The sequence below is a fragment of the Limanda limanda genome, chromosome 17, assembly GCF_963576545.1.
Source record: "Limanda limanda chromosome 17, fLimLim1.1, whole genome shotgun sequence".
Lineage (NCBI taxonomy): Eukaryota > Metazoa > Chordata > Actinopteri > Pleuronectiformes > Pleuronectidae > Limanda > Limanda limanda.
In genome coordinates, this window is record NC_083652.1 from 13,205,814 (window position 1) to 13,226,727 (window position 20,914).

Genomic DNA, 20,914 nt, shown 5'->3' on the forward strand with positions numbered 1-20,914 from the left:
CAGACGCTTTGTGTAACTTACAGATAGTTGGCACTAGGGGTCACTGTTATACAAAAGACAACTTCCTCCACTGTGTGTTTCTGCCAGTTCTCAGTCGACCAGCTCTGAGTTGGACACTTATACTAACACACTGACACACATAGGGACCCACTGCTTACTCTATGGTCTGTCTCTGCACCCCCCACCCACCCTGAGGCAGCCCCTCTGCCCCACAGACCCCTCAAATCCTTCTCAACTTCTTACCCCAAACATCTGCCTGAGATCGGGGTCCCGGAAGCGGAAGGGGATGTTTGAGACGTGGAGGCGCTTGGGGGTCCCTTTGGCCTCCGAGGGGTCGTCGGTGGAGCCCCCCGCTCCGGTGCCGCCTGTACCACACTGCACCCCCGCCTCACCCAGTGATTCCTCATCTCCTTTTACCTGTGGGGGGGGGAGAGACAGACGAGAAGACGTGACGAGGAAGTTCAAAGAAGTTGTTTTTATCGCTGTTGTGATCTTTATTTTAATTTCTTTATTTTGATCTAATATTTATTCATTATGATCTAATTATGGCACCTTATCCCTGATGTTATGTGTGTTTTCACATTAAGCGCTTAGTATATTTATCTTTTCTTTGGTACAACACTGTGCTACACCTCTTATTTATGTAACCTTAATGGTAACACACTGAGTTGATGAGTTCAGAAAAACATCATCTTCATCATGAGCGAGAAATAAAACACAATCTCAGGTGCATCCTAAATGAAATACAATTATGGTGTTTGTGTTAACTATTAAATAACAGACTCTACAGCCATGTTAATGGTTCTATCAGGCTGCACTGACGTACATTAAACTTTGAATTACTTACTAATGTTTTGCAGTGAGACTGCCATAATAATTAAGTTATTTTTAATATATTGATAAAGTTAATCGACTCAATTGAATGCGTCACCAGAGTAAAACTGCTTTTATTACTAGGATAGTGTTGGATTAGGATTTATCATCTGGGGTTATTCGATATGACTAAGATATTTACATTTAATAAAATTGCAGATAATAATGCATATTTCACAATTTCAAAATATAGAGGGGAGGATGTTTCTTTTCCCAAATACTGTATGTCTTTGATTATCATAAAAAATAATCCCATTGACTTTTCACTGTACTCCTGGTTAAAGCTGAGTGGATATAGACTCACGCTGTTGCTGCTGTTGATGATGACTGCAGTGGCTGCTCCATCAACACCAACCCCCCCCTCGGCTGTTCCCGGGCCCCCAGCGCCAAACATGGCACCCGGAACAAACTCCGTTCCCGGGAGCCCGTTCTGGGGTGGGGGCGGAGGGGGGAATGCTGCGAAGGGAGGGGCCACCAGGCCCTCCTGTCCTCCTGTCGAATCCTGAGAGCCCTGCGGGAGCGGGGGGGAGGGGGGAGGGGGGAGGGGGAAGGAGAAGGAGACGATTTAACATATGTACCCGGTGAGGCTCTTTACAGTGGCTGCTGCTGCTGCGTCCCCATGAACGCACAATGAGGGGGTGCAAATCCAGCCTATTAAATTTCACTCTCTCTCTCTCTCTCTCTCCCCCCTCCCCCCCACCTCCATATCTCTGACAGGCATGTGTTTTCAGTCAGCCGACCATGAAATATTTACAGAAAACACATCTATTATTAAGACTCAGAAAATTTGATACACAGTTGGAGACACAGCGATGCTTATGTAATGGGTGGACATGCAGAAAGTTAGATTCTAACCATGACGCGTTAACTGTGACGTGTTTACAGCTACTGGTGAACTGTGGGAACACTGGTTCCTGAATTTCCGGCTGTGGTTTAGAGGTCATCTATAATTCAGATTAACTGTGTATCAGCTGGGACTTCATTGCCTCAGGTGCTTTTATTCCTCTCCGCCGTTTCAACTATATGAGCAGCAGGATTATCTACAGATTCTTTATGGCTGTGCAGCTGCTGCAGTGAATTATTATACGTGTGTGTGTGTGTGTGTGTGTGTGTGTGTGTGTGTGTGTGTGTGTGTGTGTGTGTGTGTGTGTGTGTGTGTGTGGTGACTCTGCAGACAGTGTTCAACAAAAATCCCTTCATGGCAAAATCGCAGAGTGAAAGAAAATGAGAGGATGGATAAAGACGGAGTGAGAAAAAGGGGTAAAAAGGCCAGTGGATTTGGGGTCAGGGCTCCTTCTTCCACACGAGGCCGGTCAGGATTACACGGAGCATCCAACACTGTTAACCACTGGTCTGGTCTGTGCGCTGGTCTGGATGTAGGCTGGGTCACGCCTAGAGACACACAGTCTCCAGAAAGCCTGTTTTAATTAGACAGAGCAACTAAGATGCCGCAAAGCAAACAGGCTCTTTCCCCTCTTTCCTTCTCTAATCCTTTAGCCTGATTGCTCATTGTTCATCCGCAGTGACTGCCTCACTGGCTGTAAAACAGCCAGCTGATGCTAAAAAGGCCTGTCTGCAAGACAGACAGCTTCTGGGGCCTGGGCCCAACAGACAGAGGGAGAAGGCTGGATGGAAAAATCTGGGGAACTTGTTCACTGCCACGCTCACAGTTGTATGGCTAATTGTGTGTCTGGAAAGAACGTGTGTGAGTTGATTGTGTTTCTGCGTCTGCTACAGTCTCTGTCGCCTATGAATAAATCAAAAACCTTTCAGAAGATTTAAGAATTCAAGGGTTAGGCCTGGGTCTACCTTGCCTAGGTTAAATCAGAGCCTAAATGTTCTTGTTAGGACATGCAGGTATGTAAACATGCAGTAGCCTGCACTCAGCCACAGAAGGGTGTGTCCTGTAGTCTAATGACAGCCCAGAGCAAAGTCACACACATAACAAATGAAGAGAATTACAGCTTCTGATCGTGCAGAGTGAGAATCAGGCCTAACTGCGTTTTAACAGAACGTTTTCAGTCTGAATAAGTGAGAAAAGTAAAAGCTGCCGTGCAGTGCCTGGGTTCTCCTGCAGCCGAGATATTTCATTAACAAGGATTTCTTTTTAGGAACGCATCATGTTTTTCTTCTTCCAGACACGGCTTCAGGGCAGAGGCTGCGTCATGGTTTATAAAAGCAACAGCATTGTTTTTCTGCTACGCCATGTTTCTAACTGAATGAAGCCTGAAGGATATCATTAAACAACGCTCTCACATGATTAGACCGGTAAAAATAGGAACATTTTAAGGTTTTGCAATTGTTAAGATCCTATTTCGGCAGCGATTGTGTGTTGTTGCATCATTCGGGGGTTTGTCGTGGCAGCAGAGTTGAAACACATGCTATCGATGGACTAATAAACGGAGAGAAGAATGAGAGCTGTCAGTGGATTAGGATCAGAACGGAAAACAGAGCAACCTTAAGAAGTCCACGTGTGCATTCCTGACCCGTTGACTAAGGAGCAGCACTTCCCTACATGGCTGCATCATATAGTCAAAGGGAGAGAGGGAGATAGGAAAAAAGAAATAATGGAAAAAAGTAAAGGAGGGGGGGGTTAACAGGAGGGGGAAGGGGATTATGGGAAACAATGACAGCCCCCTTTTATTTTTTTACTGTGTCTGGTCTCGACGCAAACTTTCCAGACTGAAATTTGACAGTGTGAGATAAGATTTGAATTCTGGCTTTGCTGCGAATTAAAACGTCACGTTGAAGCGAACTGAGCCCGAGAAATATCAGATGAGATTTGTTTTTCCCATTTCTCTTCCATCTTCAAGCTGATATTACACCAGAACCATCTGGAGTGGGGCCTATTCAACCGAAGCCGCTTCACTCTCACTCCCTGCACACAGCAGTTGTGTTACCTGAGACACCATATGTTTTTCCATACACAGGGAAAAATGAGGGGGGGGAGGAGAGAGGCCTTTTCACGGCAAAACCTTTCAAGCGTGCGTGTCTGTGTCTGTCTGCTTCCTTCAGACCTCTAACCACCGAACTGGAGAAAACGCCAGCCACGGAAACTCAGGAGCTCATCAATCCTGCAAAATCATTCCTATTGAAACTATTTAGCCAAAGACGCCTGATTGAGGACAGAAAGGCTCTTTTCTTCAGATTTTCCTGTGGTTGGTGGAGTAAGTATGTCTCCGTTGGTGCCCTCCCTTGTTTCCTTTCTCTCCTCTTCCTCGCCTGCCACGCTTGATGGAAGCCAGAGGGAGTTATTTTTTTTCTGTCTCTTAAACCCGACAACACCCGCCCCTCAAGTCACTCAAGGCTTTTACTGCACTGGCGTCCATCAACAGCTCAGGTTACAGCCCATCTCCTTATACGGCCGCCTGTGTGCAGGAGCTTCTGTCTCTCCTTCCTTAGCGAGAGCCAATCAGATCGCACACACACAGGTTGCACAAAGTTCCCTTCAGAGGTGAATCTATAGTCGACTGGCACCGATCCAGAGGACACATGGATTTTTGTTTGCTAAGAAAAATAAATCAGAGAACTTTAAGCTGACGGTTTTAAAGCGAGAAACTCGTGGCACAGACGTGGTCAACGTGTGACCGGCGTGATGTTGTCCGTCACTGTCAGCAGCTCGGTGGCTGGGCTGAGATCTCCGACATGCAACACGTCTTGTTTTTGACAGTTCCGATCATCGTCGACATCGGGATCATTATCGTAATCACACTGACAGGCTTCTCTCCAACACTCTGGCTAACCTCAGGCAGAGCAATGCAGCCTGAAAACATTAGAATAAATCAAAAACCCTATGAAAGATTTAGATTCTTCTTCTTGTTGTTGACAAAGTACATCAGACCAAAACATCCAGACACTGATCTTTGGAAATGAAATTAGAACGGCACTAAAAAGTCCTTTAAATTCAATCAAGCTAAACCAAATTGAACACACTCATAAATACCAGGGCCCCTTAATGTGCCTAATTCCCCTTCCTTCCTCAGGAGCCATGAATTATTCCCTGGGAATTTGGTGAAAATGTGAACATCAATCTTGCAATGTTAAAGAAATCAATCCAAAACAACAACCAACTGAGAAATGAACAGGAATGAAAAACTTATTCTCAAAGGTAACAAACAAACAATAACAAAACAACAGCACCACTTCAAATTTGTTTTTATAGATTTAGTCGACAACCAACAACGATGAGGGTAAAGACACTTAATAAATTTACCAAGACGTATTCTAATGAATCGGTTCATTGATCGACAGAAAATCAATTTTGATCATCAAATATACATGATTGTCACGTAAAGGTAACAAAATTCTGCTGGTTCAAGCTTCTGAAATGTGAGGATTTGATGCTTTTACTTGTGATAAATGAAAGTGACCATAGTGTATTTGGGTTTTTTGGGTAGAAAACAATTACTTGATGTAAATGACACTTGAAGCCGGGAAGAAATTAATTTAGGCCAATTTAAAATAAAACATAAGTAAAACAGAGATGCAATTCAATTTGATAGAAGCAGTCAAATGGTTTTCTTTATAATTATGCCTAATTCAGTCGCCTTATAATATATTGTAGTGAGGTTGAGTACAGGAGCGGATGAGAAGCTCTCAGAGAACCAGTATCGCAGGTTAAGACAAGAATCCTCAACCAAAACATGTTGACGTCTCTTTTACGTTTCTGCTGAATGAGGAGAAAAGCAAAAGTCATTTCAAACCCAATTAACCTCTCTCTGGAATCCAGTCTGTCTTTTGTCCACAGGCAGGATTCAGGTGCAGCTCTACCTCTGTGCGTTAACATCTTCACAATGTGTTCCAATCCTTTTTATGATCTCCATTGTACCAATATAATCACTGACTCACACTTACAAGACGTTTAAACTTCACTGATTTACAGAGGATGTTACAGTAGAATTCGCTTTTCAACCTAAACCACCAACAACCAACAATCCATAAAACCGACAGTGATGGATCAATGAAAAACAGTTTTTTAAAAAGCCCGAGCTGACTCTAAATGCCTGGAATGTTTACTTAAACCTTGCATGGATATTTCTGATCCGATGCAGTGAGACGGGCTATTTGCATACTGTCTTCGCATCCTTTGCGGATCGAGTCTCACTGTAAAAACCCAGCGGCGCTGACGTGCTGCTGCAGTGTGAGCTGTGGTAGTATGTGCACAGGGCTGTTTATCATGCAGGAGTAGGTAACCCAGGAGATGCTGCATACATTTAGGGCTCTGCTGCACCTCATCTGTGCATGGCATTGCCTGCAATATGCCTCCTGTGTGTGCGTGTGCGTATGTGTATGTATGTGGCCTCTGTGTTGAGGTAACACACAGTGTGTTTTCACACCTTGATCGACTGCACATAGCCTCAGGCGACGGCAGTTAGAGCAACATTAGAGTGAGGACAATATCATCATGGCTACATGGGCAGTGTGAGAACAGTTAACCCCGAGGTAGAGAAATGTCACACAGTGTATTACGCCACCAATAGAAAGTACTCTGAACATGGGTTGAGGGTTTAATCCGTGGTAAGAGGCGTTCTGGTCGTGTCAGTATTATTTGTCACTTTCTAACGTGGGAGCCGCAACACACACAGACATTCCACAGCAGAACTATAATGCATTAAACTAAAAACCTGGTTTTAGCCTTCTGTTGCTGTTGGTTTTACTGGCATTTTCCTGTTGTCTTCTCCTATGGGATACCTTGGACATTTTTCGGGACATATTACGATGGGACTGGCAGGAAAATGTCCGCAGCAACTGACTCGGAGTCTCGGACATTTCGTTTCTCACATGCAGGCCGTCCGGAAACTGTCAGGAAAATGTCCGGACTACAGTGCACGTCTTTAAGCAGCATTGACTAACAGGAAGTCCGGCATTTCAAATTCATTTCTACTGCGCAAAATCCAAAGAGAGGTTTCCTCACCGGCACATGTGTGCAGATCCACAAACACACGTACAAAATGGACTCTGATTCTAACTAACTAGTGAGTCCTCGAAGGTCTCCTGTACTGATGTCACCATACAGTCCTGTGGAGATAATATGAGGGGGGGTGGTACAGTCCGGCAGCCTAAATACTAATGGGTCGGGCACCGAGTAGGCGAGTCAGAGGGATGATGCAATACCTCTGGACACCTTCATACACAAACCAAGAGAAACACGGAACTGTGCTCACATATTTTCCCACAACCAGTTAAACTGACGCACCTTTGTTTGAACTGTGAAATATAAAATATATAAGAGGTGCAATGTTTTATAAAGTCATATTCTGCACTTAAGGAACAGCAGAGATTCAAATAGACTTGTGTTTTTAGACGCCATGTCAGCAGACCCATGCCCAGCAGCCGTGTCCACCCGACTGTGACACTGTCCACGCTGTCACATGGTCCCGTCCGGGCTGGAGCCTTTCAAGCGTTATCAAAGTATCGGATGTTTTAATCAGTAATTTGCAGATTAAACTGATTTGTTGCTTTGAAAGTGATAAAACATCAAGGCTTTTGGAATGTGGCCTTAACAGAAATATGTAATCTATTAGAGATATTGCTCAACTTTAGATAATATTTTTCTTGGAAAAAGCTAAAAGAATGAAGCAGGTTATTTTGTCCTCTTTATTTCAATATAGATTTTACGACCAAACTTGCAAAACCGTTTTTGCAAGGATACTAAATGACTTTTACCACTGGAAGGGTCGTCATCAATACATTTAAAAATTATTTGAATAAAGGTTATTCCATACGGCTACAGGCAGTTAGTGCCAATTTGTTGCATTTAATTTATCCAGTGTGAAACATCTTTTTTTTTAAAGGTGACTTGGAACTAATGCTGTTGAGAAAACAACAAGAACAAATGTTGTGGTGTGGAATGTCTCAAGTATATTTACTTAGATACTCTCCACCACTGGATGTGTTAACCACAACAAGAGGGTGGCACCATAAACTTCACACAGGACGTGTGAGTGGTGCTGGGTCACCTTTAAAGTGGAATCCCACATGGAACCAAGCCCCCCCACACCCTTGTAGCTACTACCACCATCCTCCATTTGGCACCCGTCTCTTTGAAGAGCAGCGATGTGTTTAGCTGACAGATGCACTAACACGCTGGGGGAGGAAAACAGAGGAGGAAACAAACAGAGAGAGGGTGGGGGGGTATCAGCTTGTAGGTTGTCCAATATGGAAACAGGGATTGAGTTAGAAATGGTAGAAACACAAGAATACATTGGTTTCAAAGAGAAAATGCTTTGAACCAAATTTAGCTACAAGCTACATTCCATTTGAAGTCGGTGGGCCGAGGAACAGAAACATCAAAACACGGAGAAAAACACTGACGTATATTTGGTAAAATAAGAATATCTGATGTTTTTACTCTTTTAAAATCCGTATTGGCATCGGCCCAAAAAGTCCAGTAACAAACTGCAGAGAAAATGCAGAGAGGGAAAGCTCATGTAAGAAAAACGGAAATTTGATTAAGATTAAAAAGCTTGAGGGTCAATCTGAATGAGCATAAGTGCATCTGAATGGGTGAAGAGGAAAGTAACTAAAGAGGAAATGCATAATTGTTATAGTTCTATTGCCTCAACCATAATGTCCATATCCTCTATTATAAATACTGCAGAGTCTCCAGATACAGTCGGTGGGTTACCACAGAAAAGGCCGGTTCCTGTATTCATTGTTAGTAACTAATAAGTATGTCTCAGTTTGTGGCGCCAGAAGTGGGGTGGGGGTTGTAAAGGACTACTGTCTTTTGTGTGTGTGTGTGTGTGTGTGTGTGTGTGTGTGTGTGTGTGTGTGTGTGTGTGTGTGTGTGTGTGTGTGAAGAAACAACTGTGCCTTGGCACCTGTCTCCCTCAATCTGGGGACAGATGAGGTCTAAACTGCATCGACAGCTTGGATGACAACGTTGAATCGCTTGACAAAATCTCAGCCCCCCCCCCCTCCGTGCACATGACGTGTCAACAAGACACACGCCTACATACATGGCAGATATAACATGACACTGTGCACTGTGTGCAGTCAGCATAGCGAAAGCATGCAGTACCCTGTGCATGCCTGTCAACGCCGGCAGTGCAAGCAGCGGCTGCTGCCACATGTTTGCATGCATGCACCTCCCTGCCACCCCCCCCCCCCCCCCCCCACCCCTCCAGGCCCAGAGGAACCAAAGACCAGAGAGCAGGACATGCTAGAACAGAGCCAGTGAACAGCTCTCATCCTCGGGCTGTCTCTCAGCTTAAATGGCACAGACACGCCCACCATATGCTAAGTGCAGCCTAGCACACAACATCCACTACATTATGGTTTTAGTAACTATCATAATGAAACCACGCTGTCATCTCCACTGCAATGAACACTCCAAAATGTTGCGTATTTACAGTTTGGTAAGAAGCTGCTGAAGCCAGGGTTTCTCTACCAAAAGAATTTGAGATTCTTGTGCACAAAGAGTTAATAAGTGAAAGGAGCAGAGCTGCAGGGACCAGCCCTGCTGTTAGCCCGACGCCCGGCCAACTCTCTGAAAAAGGCCTCACCTGGGCCAAGACACTGCAAACCATAACAGGCCTAACCATGAACAGCACAACGATTTTTAACTGAGCCAAATGGAAAAAAAGAAAAATCATTAACTATCTCTGGTTCTTCTGGTTTTGATCCTGCAGTTCTTCTCAACATGTGCACAAAGTAGTTTATGGAAAGAAGCTGAACTTACCGGCAGCATTGCTGGGTAGTAAAGCCCCATCATGGTCTGATCTAGAGGAACAACTGGAGACCAGCTCTCCACTATTCTCCTGTTCTCCCCTTCTCCCTGTGTCTCTATGTCTCCTCCAGTTCCTCCTCTCCAGTGTCTGCGCTCTAGGACCATGAGCTGACGATGGTTTCAGTCCACGTCCGTGTCTCACACATTCAAATTCTCCCTCGTTCACTCCCTCTTCCTCCTCCCTCTCTTCGCCGGTGTCCCTCTTTGCACTTCTCCAGCACGCACCCCTCTCTCCCTGTCACTCTCTGCCTCCCTTTTCTCCGTCTCCCCGGCCCTGCTGCTCTGACCCCCCCCGGGGCCTTTACGTCTCTCTCCTCCTGACAGCCCGAGTCTCTACTCCGCTCTCTCTCTTCTTCTTCTCCTCTGCTCTGCGTCTGTCATTCACACACTCGCACTACACGTCCCGGTGCTCCCCCTGCATCCTCTTGTTCCCGCCCCTCTTTTAAAACTTTCCCTCCCTCTCAGCCTCAGTCCCTCCTATTCATCAAAGCAGCATCCATCCTTCCATGAAGCCATCTAACACAGTGTCTGGATGGAGTCAGAAAGCTGCTCTTGCCGTCTCCTCAAACCCCTGGAGAGAGAAAAGGGAACAGGAAGGGATAAGATGCTGTCTTCCATCCACGCGCTGACTGCCTCAAAGTAAAGAGCACGAGCACGACCCCCACTGCATTGCAGCTCTTTTTGATGAGTTATTTATTGCGTGGCAGCCTGTCAGCTCCAAAGAACAGTGGTAGGTAGGCCAGTCGGGAGACAGCTCGGTAGCTAGCTGCGCTGCAAGGCTCCAAGGATCAGCATCTCTCTGCTGCAGCTGCCTTCATCACCCAGGTGGACGTCTCACACAACTGAGGCAGCTCCTGCTACTGATCCAGTATCTAAACCCCAACCTGAACATGAATCTGTATCATGCTGCATTGCGCCTTTTTCCTTCTGGCTCGGGCTCAGTTCCCTCACTTCCCACCACTGTATTGTTAGGAGGCGCTTAATTTGCAGAGATGAGAGTGCAGTTCCTTGCACTGCATTTTCATATGGGAGGGACTGAACTCTGCGGAAAAAAAGCCCTGATGCCAAGCTTTCAGACATCTGCTGAGTCTGGCTAGAAGTGGGTCCAGAGGGATGGAGGGGGGGTTGCAGCGTAAGTGATTGGAAGAGCTAGGGGGGGGGGAAGGGGGGCAAACGAGGGGAGCTGGGCTGGAGAGGGGGGCCGAGGGGCAGTGGATGGAAGCGAGAGATAACGGGATAGGGAGATAAGTGGATAAAGGTTTGGGTGAAAAGAGGAGCGAGGGATGACAGGATTAGGGCTGTAAGTGAGGAGGATGAGAGGATGAATAGGGGATGATCTGAGGATTAGGCACACAGACTGAACACAGAGATAAACACACACACACACACACACACGCTCTGAATGTACACACAGATGCTGTGATCATATTCATGCGGCGGCTGCACCTTGGCTGACATGCACACATATATGGACTCAAACAAAAGGCTCTACCCATCCCACTCTCATCAGCTACAGCAAACAAAGTACTGCTTCTTCAAACACACCATCGACAGATCATCAATAGTTCAACATTAACTATTCCACATATTAATCCACATCCATCACGGTCAGGAGAACTGCAGTTTCTAATGAGAAGGTTAAGACTTGATTTATTGCTAGAGTGCTGAGGTGTGCAGTCTCCATGGCAGATTTATTTGTGTGTGTGTGTGTGTGTGTGGGCATGTTGTTAGCCCTGATCTATGCAGCAAAATACTAACATGCAAAAAAGGTTTGAATGGCCTTGCACACCCTCACACCGAATACACACACGAACGCACACATGCGCACAGACACACACACACACTGCAGTAGCCCACATGAGTCTGACTCGGTTTAACACACTCATATTGACACAAGCAGACCTACCGGCAGTTCAAACATGCATACATAACGTAAGACAGGGGGGGGGGGGGGGGGAGTTACCAAGACAAATGTACTGCAGCAATGAACAAGCCAATCTGGCTAAGCTAAGCATGGTTAGCTCCATTTGCATGATAACCAGCAGCTAGTGCGCTGCAGACTCCCAATACGTGAGCTCAAGGGCAGAATACATTAACAGGGACGACTCTTAAATCATTTATAAAAACAAATGCAGCAGTTGGCTCCGAGTTTAAAAGATGAAAAGGAGGAATTCAGATGATGTACTGCAGATCACAGGTGCTCCCCGCCCAGATGTTTGTGTTACGAGCAGATGAACCCAGGCAGACCAGGGCCAGGCCAGGAATATTAGTCTGGTCTCACCGAGCCGCTGACTATTGTATGATTTTATGCCCTGCAGGCAAGCCATCTTAAATAACTCTCTTCCATTTCTGTCTCATCGCTGCCCCACTTCTCTGCCTCATGATCTCATCCCTCACTTGCTTTACGTCTATAACGCATCTTTATTTTTGTTGTTAGCACAAACAGGCATGAACTAAATACACGGCAGAGAGAGAGAGAGAGAGAGAGAGAGAGAAATTTGAATCTACATAAAATCAACCTTTGAACTGTCAACCTCCTCCTCACACTCCCAGAAAGATGTATTCACAAGAAAGGAGACACTGCAGGATAGAGCAGGAGTGGAGAGTCCAAAATGTAAAAAGTAAAAAAAAAAAGGATGCACACAATAGAGAGGGGGGGGGGTGAGGCCTGTGAGAATATCCCATGTGATCATATGGGGAGGGAGGCAGGGGGCAAGCGAACTCACAGACCAACACTCCCCTCCTGTGGCACTGGCAGAGAGCTGCACATCCCAAACACTGGAAATTCACGCACGCACACACGCACACGCACACACGCATACACACACAACAAGGGTGCACGCTACAGAGGCCTTTCTCCCAAACATACTCAAATGAGGATTGCTTATTCACACACACACACGAGCACAGAGCTGGTTTGAGCCGCTCAATGTGCTCTGCTGCTCGGAGGTAGATAAGAAAATAGTTGGCTACCCTGCACACGTCAGGCACTCATTACTGAGAGCAATATGCACGGAGAGACACGCAGAATGAGAACGACACTGAGAGAATGACAGAGGCATAAAAGGGAGAGAGGAAAGTGTGAGAGGATCAAAATGGTTGTGAGACGGCGCTACACAGGGAGCGTGCAGAGCTTGGTTTAAAAGACGCTGCTGCATAATTCCTCTCTGGGTCAAGCCTTCAGGAGACATCTCCTCAGTCACTACCAGGCTTTATCAATTCTTCTAATGGCCATCATTTATAAGCTGCCACGGGCTGTAGCAGGAGGAACTTCATAATTACCTCGATAAGGAAATGTCATCGCAGCAGAACCCAAACGAACTGGGTGGTAAACACGTTGGGCTCACCTGGCAGAGAAGAATCCAAGGGCTGGTGTATGATATGTAAACTAATCTGTATTCGGAAAGGCATCTGACTTTTATTCTTAAATTTAGAGGGAGCAGAGTGAAGCTATGCTCGTTTCACTGGATGCCTCCTTTGACCGAAACACCATTAGATCCAATTAACGTGACATGTTCTCTTGGAGCTTTGAAGCTTCTTCAAAGGCGATTGTGTGGCTATAAACTAGTGCATCTCGAGCGATTCCAGGATTGTGTTTTTACATTATTTTTAATTTATTGTTACAGGGTTTTGCAAGCGGCCGCTAATCTCTTACCTGAGTGAGCTGTGGGTATCCATGGAAACCAGGGTTTAAAGGCTCATTGTTCTGCAAAAGACAACAGGAGAGAAGAGAGAAGAGTAAGTGGGTGGGCTTTTGAAAAACGAGTGCACGAAATAGAGCGCTTCAAAACTTTTTGTACATTCCAGGTGAAATGCGCTCTCAGACGAGAAACCTCAACCAGAAAAACAAATCAAAGTGAATAAGTCTGCATGACTGGATTTTTTTTTCACGGCTATTCAAAGTATTTTAACAGCCCGAGTCGTCCAAACATTAGCAGGCGGTTGTTTCTCCAACGCCCACGATTAAAGAAAGAATAATAATAATGGTCCGTGCATGAGAGCAAAGTTCAAACAAGGACACAAGACATTTTTTCCTGAAGCCACGAATAAATTAAGTTAACAGTTAATGGGAGGATGCCTGGACTGGTGAAGTGCAGCTTACCAAGCTTTCACATCCAGCTAACTAATCAAAGCCCACGTGTGATCCCCCCGTGCCCCTCATTGACCCTGCCCCAGAAACCAGTGTTGTGGTTAATTGTGCCGTAATCACTTTAATTAGATTATTTCTGTCTCTCTCCCCTCTCTCTTCTCCGTGGCTATTAGTTTCTCCTCCGTGTTAGTTTGCCCTGGCGAGAGCAGCCATTGTTTGCTGCAGGGGCAAGGTGAAAAGGAGAAGAGAAAAAAAAAAAGACAAAGAGACAAAAGGAGGGAGCAGGCGGAGGAGAGATGGAACAATGGGGAAAGTTTGCCAAACGATGATATTTTGACAGCAGCGAGAGAGAGATGACACCGGCACCATCTTGCCTGCTGGCATGGCTCACAGAGAAAACACGACCACCTAGTGAGACTCGGAGGCATGTGTCTCACTCGGCGAAGAGAGAACAGGGGGAATGGGAGGGGGGTCGGGGAACGAGAGAAGGTCTGAGGGGGTATAAAGAAAGAAAGAGGTGTGAGTGAGTGTGTGTGTTGGGGGATGGGGTCTGCTGATGTATTCATTGCATTTAATCTGCAGGACTGTGGCAGGGACACAAAAAAAAAAAAAGAAGCTTCAAATCCATGTGCTGCTGCCACTCGGCGTGAAAGCGATCCTCCATTCAGCACACGGCTCCGAGCGCGGCCCGTGTAATGGCGAGCGGCGCGGCAGATTCGGCGTCCACAGATTTAACCTCGTGGCCCTGACCTCGAGACGCCTGCCGTGGGAATCACTTCCTGATAGCGTTCTTCCAGCCAATCAGGGGAAGGAGTCAGAGTCAGAGACAGCAGACCGACACACACTTTGTCTCGGCGGCCATTAGAAGCGGATCCAGGAGAGCTAGCTTAACTGCTGCAGTGCAACCCTTTGTGAGACTCTATCTTCAAGGCCAAGTCCTACAGCAGATGTGGTTGTGATGTATGTGTGCAGGAGAGAGAGCGTCTAGACAGAGCGGAGGAACTCGAGGGGGAAGGGAAGAATGACGTTAAGAAAAACACACCAGGTGTAAAGAATAGGTACGAACGAGGGAGAGACATTTTTTCTTTTGATGCTCGTGCTGAACTCGGACGGCGTCCACATGTGTGTGTTTGAGTCCACACTCGGGGCACGTCCTTGTCTGAAACAACCCTTTCTTTGTCTCCGCTCTCTCCACTTCCTGTTTCATCTGGAACCAATTTCCCCCTCGTGCCTCGTCCCCAGGGGGAACACTCTCCTCGGTGCGCCACATTTACAGCGCCGTGGACTGGCTCGTATTCAGCAACACACTGGCTGTGTGGAAGCTGCTGGTGCTCAACACGGCCCTGATGCAGTAAAAGGGTTTGTTCAGAGCAGAAACTCAAGTCTGCAGAGCCTCGGGCCATGTGGAGAGGAATGAGAAGCCCATTCCTATTTTAAATGTTAAAAAAAGAGATGCATGTTGGGAGTTTCCGACACTGCACTGCATTTCACTGTGGTTTGAGTGCATCAAAAACTCAGGCTTGTGTTTATGTTTTAGCTCTTTACTTTCTCAGGGCCACCAAAGCAACTCAAGACATGTGATAATTTTGATATATCACCGCAAAATACATACAACTACATGCGATTTGAATCCCGAGAATGTGTTTTTATCACATTGCCAGTCAAAGTACGGGTGTAGCACGGCACAGGCACCAAAAACTGGGAAGGAAACAAGAGCGCAAGTGAAATCTAAACCCAAATTATCCCAAACCATCAAATTATAGACTCAGTGTTGTTCTAGAGTGGATAGAGTGGAAAAGAAGAAGAAGAAAGAGAAAGACGAAGAAGAAGAGGAGGAGTTTTAGAACAGGGGTGGAAGGGTTGGCTGGGGGGGGGGTAGTGTTCAGCAACATCTGGAATCAATCTGTCAGCAGGAGAAGAGGGAGGGAGCGAGCATGAGGGAGGAGGGAGGAGCGGGGGGGAAAGAAAGACGAAAAGAAAGAACAGAATGAGATGAAAATAAGGGCAGACACACACACACACAGACACACACAGACACACACAGACACACACAGACACACACAGACACACACAGACACACACACGAGGAGGAGAAACGTGTGGCCAAAGCCAAGAAAGGGCAGAGACATATAAAGCAGTAAAACGTTTGCAAAACGGAGACAATGAGTCATAAGTGAAGAATGCCATGGGATTCGTATTTTCTTAACGGCTGGGGGAGGGGGTCGGGAGCCTGAACTTGATACCTACTTTTCGGACACACTCGTTTACTCACACTCAAGCGCACACACAGACACACACATGCTCCCTTTCCCATATGGCATTGCTTCTCAGTACATCACATGCCTGTGTGCATTTTGAGCGGTATACAAAAGGCACTATATATATATATGCCTGCCATGCTCCTTTTAAAATAAATAAATAATAATTAACACGGAGCACTGATCTAAACCCGTTCAGCCACAGAGCTTTTTATCGTGCGGCACTTTTCACAAGTTTTTTCCATTAAGTTAATTCCATACAGTTTGTGAGGCAGGAGCCTTTGAAGGCGCCGGCTGGCTGACTGAGGGATTCAGACGGCACTGGCAGGGATCAGCTAAAGAACAGAAAAGCAGTCACACACACACACATAAACACACACACACACACACTCTCTCTCCTGTCCCGCCTCTCCGACTCTGCGGAGGGCAACGCTAAAGGGCGTCTCTCCTGTTTATTTTCTCTCTGCCTCTCTGACTGGCTATTTTAGGAGAGGGAAAGAAGTTGGGGAGTTGTTGGGAGCGAGAGCGACGGAGCAGGGGAAGAAAAAGGAGCAGCCGTGGTGGAGGAAGGCAAAATGACATGAGGTCAACAGATGGTGAGAGGGGAGGGAGGACTGGGAGTGGGGGGGGGGGGGGGGGGGGGGGGGGGGTAATTAAGGGGGCTGCTGCAGGCAGCCAGTCCCTGTAACAGCCTGGAGAAGGTGCACTGTGCCAGGGTTTGGCTTCATGGTCGCAATCATTTCACCAAATGTTAAATAGCCCCACCTGCTACCGATAGATCAACAGCATAAACAAGAAAAGACACATTTTACTGTGGAGCGCTCAGATTCACCTTTTCAGACGTGAACGCCAGAACATTGGGTCTGAGTTTCCGTGTCACATGTTGAGAAGTCAGCAGGAACATTTCCAGAACATTCAGGCGAGGGGTGGAAGGACATAACGTTCTAATTCTGCAGCAGAAATTACGTGTTTTTATTAAAAGCAAATCAGAATCGTAGTCTGCCCTGATCTCGCATCTCGTCTTTACAAGAGTCTTCTACTTTACGGCCATGATATTTGTTTTATTCCTTTTCTTTTCCCCAGTCACAGACCTTTTTCTTGCCATATTCTCACATGGGCTCACTATGACATTTTCCAGACATTTAACTAGGACGCTGGCAGGAGAAGTTCTGGAAAATAATCAAGAGCAACTGGCTCAGACATTTGCATTCTCACGTACAGCCCTGATGGAAGATTTTAGGAAAATGTGCAGAGTTCGTTGCCTGTCTGAAAACAAGTCTGACAATGTCCCAGGATCCAGAATCAAAAACAGTCAAATTACCTCTTCAACAGCCTAACGAATATTTGAAAAGATAAAAGCGTCTTTCCCAAAAACTCATCTGGACATTATCATCTCCATTCAAGACCTGGAAAACTATGCCGTCATTCGTCGAATGTTATCCACGATCAATTCATGAGCAAACTCAAGACTCCGTAAAGTCAACAACACATCACAAGTGAGGAGCACGACTGGAGATGAGCGTGACCCGCTGAGAGGATCAAACTGTGCCAGCGCCGCACAACGCAGAAAACTGGAGGAGAAGTAATTAACAGAACCACTCCGCGGGGCAGAGGACAGGAAGTGATGGATGTGCTCTGTCACCGCGCCGTACTCTGAGAGGTATATCACAGCCGGGAGACGGAGCCCAAAATGACAAATGACACGGAGTCTGTTGATGTACACGGACACACAGACACACAAAGACAACACACACAGAGGAAGAACAGAAAGACGTGGTGAATTGCAAGTTTGCCTCAGACTAAAGTTTCCCATGACGGAAACTTTTTCAGATCATAAAGCCCAAAATGTGACCAAAGGACAAGTGGTTATGAGTTTTTCTATTTTCTATCAGAGTAGGAGTCCTGGAAAACCTGTAATAAGAACTGCATGCAGGTTTTTTAACCCCCCAGTCCTGACAATATCAAAACATTTGTACATCTTAAGAGAAAAGTACAATTCCTATTTTCTTCCTGCCACATACATTTTTTTGATATGTATATAGATATATTTTTTTTAATACTTAACAGAAACAATACAAGTGCCATCTTAAACTGCAGCGTTCAACTAATGCAAAACAAACAGAGCTCTTTAGTATTCACAGTAGTGACTGCTAAATAAATCTGCCTATTTCAGATACTTAAAGCCACATCCCCCTCCAAAGTAGATTCAACACGCTTTACTACGAGGGAAACAACTTGCAATGTGACACTTTAATATGCTAAAATTCACGAGAATTTCACAGTATTTTAAGTTTTATTTCATTTAATATACTGTAGATGCTGTGTTTTTCCACCGACGTGCTGCACAGGCTGCTTCATTGTTTTCCGTCAGATGTAATTATTTCACTTTGTCAAGGCAAAGCCTGAAATGCACCAAGGGCATCATGCATTATGTTACAGCGGCTCACAGACCAAAGTGGAACACGTGTCTATTTCTTCTTTTTCACTGCTATACTTATTTTAATGACGCCTCGGTTCCACATTCAGCCTCAAGTGATCTTTTTATTTAATGGCTGAACTTAAAGAGGACAAAGAGTCTCACACGCACACACAAACATAACGGATCGTGGGACTGTAAACTTCACAGTAGAACATTGTCATTGTGTTGGACACGGGGAGGAAGGTGCGACAAGGCCGTGTGGCGTTGCATCACAGACGACGCCATGTAAGGGAAACACGGAATTGACATTTGGCTTTGTGTGGGTGGAGACGGGAGCACATCTGACAGTTTGGGGGCAGCAATGCGAAGGGGGAGGCATGCAGGGTGGGGGGGTAGGGGGAGTGGTGACATGATGACCATAGAGGGAGAGTTAACATGCGAGTGTCATGTTAAGGGACTGAAGCTGCTGCGCTTAACATTAGAGGGAGAGAGAGAGGGGGGAGGGGGGAGGGGGAGAATTATCTAACCTCTTTTTTTTTTTTGAATGGAGCTATTCCTCTGTTTTCTTCAGTGCTCGTATTCCTTTATGCAATGTGGTGAAGTGAATTGAACTTAACACACACACAGTACGAGGGAGGGTGTGAGTGTGTTTGTGTCTTTGTGAGTTGCGCCACCTCGTCTGGGGAATATTCCCCTTATCGTTGCCAGTTCAAAAGTCAAGAGTGACTCCGCCGCTGTGCTACAGCTCAAAGTTTAACAGCAATCATTAAACCGCCGCGGTGTGCATAATGTGCGACCCGGCAGGATTCTGTGCACGACCCTCCTGCAGCACATGTGAACACGCGTCGGTACGAGTCCAACACGCGACTTCACCCTCCTCCTCCTCGGCCTCCCTGTTATACTGTTCCCCCTCTGTGGGCATTTCTTCTTTTCTGTGAATAATTCAGGTGGCTGACTTCTGAAGGACACTCACACTTTTAGTCTACAGTTACACACAAGCTCGGTGGGAACATGAACAACTAGTTACCTCTGTAGCTACGCAACCACCGGGCCGACTGGAGGTTATTAGTCGAGCCAGCAACAGCATTTCTCTCGTGCAAAAGAAATGTCGCGGAATTGACACGAATACAGGATCAATTCATCTGTTTAATATTTTGTAATTAAACCAAAAGACAAAATGAAAAAAATCCAAGGCAATTCTTCTAAATTACTAATGTGTTCAAATTGTTAATCTTAGAAGTCAAATGAAGGTTAAGTAATTTACAAATACATGAAACTGAAATCTCCACCCAGCTAAGTGTTTGATGTATTTAGTTGAATGAGTTAAGTAATTCACAGACTGTTAAAATGTAAATGGCTTTTGTTAATTTGGAGGTCAAACAAAAACAAATACTGTGGGAGCTTAGATTTAACAGAAGGTGTCCGTTATTCCCACTGATCCTTTTTTCTGAATGTATCAGAGTAAAGGAGCAGTGTTGTTTGAAATAAGGCTGAAATGATTAGAGGCTTATCTTTGCTGAAACTCGTTAATCACTGAGTAACTGACTCTAGAGCTGCTCTCAGACCTGCACTGAAATCTGGATATGATCCTGAAGTCCTGAAGATATGAACCATGAGCCACACGTGAGAATACAGTCAGATAATGTCTGGAAAATTTGCAGTGGCCGAGTGGGCGCGTTAATAACGTTTAACATGTGACAGACGGAAAACTGAAAAGGAAATTATACAAATATCTCAGGATTAAAAAAGAGGCTCCACCTCTGCCCTCAAGTCCTCTGTTGTTGTGAAAATGTTTGACACAGACTCTCTCTCGCTGTGTCCTCCACGTGTGATACGTAAACTCCGAAAAATATCCGGACCCAATTTCCCGGTGATTTCCATGTCTGAAAAACCTCTTAAATAAGATACCAACAAGCAGAAAATCCCAGATAATATTTTTTTTGTTCAGTTAAAAGCTCAAACTTCTGTTTCATCGTTAAGGAAAAAAAAAACTCCAGGGAATCCTTTACTGTCGGAGGAAGTCGGGAGCCGACGGCTGGCAGCAATATATTTTCATTAGCAACCGATGTAACAGACTCGATTTCTCATTAGACTCCCGGGCACAAAAAATACACAAAGTTTACATGAGTGCAGTCGCTCGACATAAAGCCATCAGCGCTCGGTGTAGTGAACATCGCGTGTGGTGGACATTCTGAGACAATAACTGCTCGCTATCACTCATATATCTCAGCGATCTGTGGGTTCATAACCAACCCCCCCCCCCCCCCTCCCCTCCCTTTGCTGTGGAAAGCGATCAGTCTGGTTAATGCCCTTCTCCTAAATGAGCTTAGATCTCGTTAGCACGACACAAAGCCTCTTTACTGCCAACGATAGGACAAATCGGCTTGAAACACGGAGAGAGGTGGACGGAGAGAGTTATAGAAACCATACTCCCACTGCATCCGAGTGGAGGGGGGGGGGGTATCAGTGCTACTGAGAGGAGAGATGGGAAATACATTTAGAAAAGAGAGGAGAAAGAGAAAAAAAAAGGTACGAGACAGAGA

General features: G+C 45.8%; 1 protein-coding gene across 1 annotated transcript in view; it reads right to left on the bottom strand.

Annotated features, from left to right (window-relative positions):
- LOC133023524 (RNA binding protein fox-1 homolog 2-like) overlaps positions 1-20,914 on the bottom strand; it is a 40,079-nt gene that overhangs the window by 16,451 nt on the left and 2,714 nt on the right. The window contains exons 2-4 of the mRNA XM_061090587.1: positions 13,260-13,310; positions 1,178-1,384; positions 244-417 (exon numbers count right to left, since the gene is read on the bottom strand). Coding sequence (XP_060946570.1) covers positions 244-417; positions 1,178-1,384; positions 13,260-13,310 — 432 coding nt within the window. The remainder of the gene's footprint in view (positions 1-243; positions 418-1,177; positions 1,385-13,259; positions 13,311-20,914) is intronic.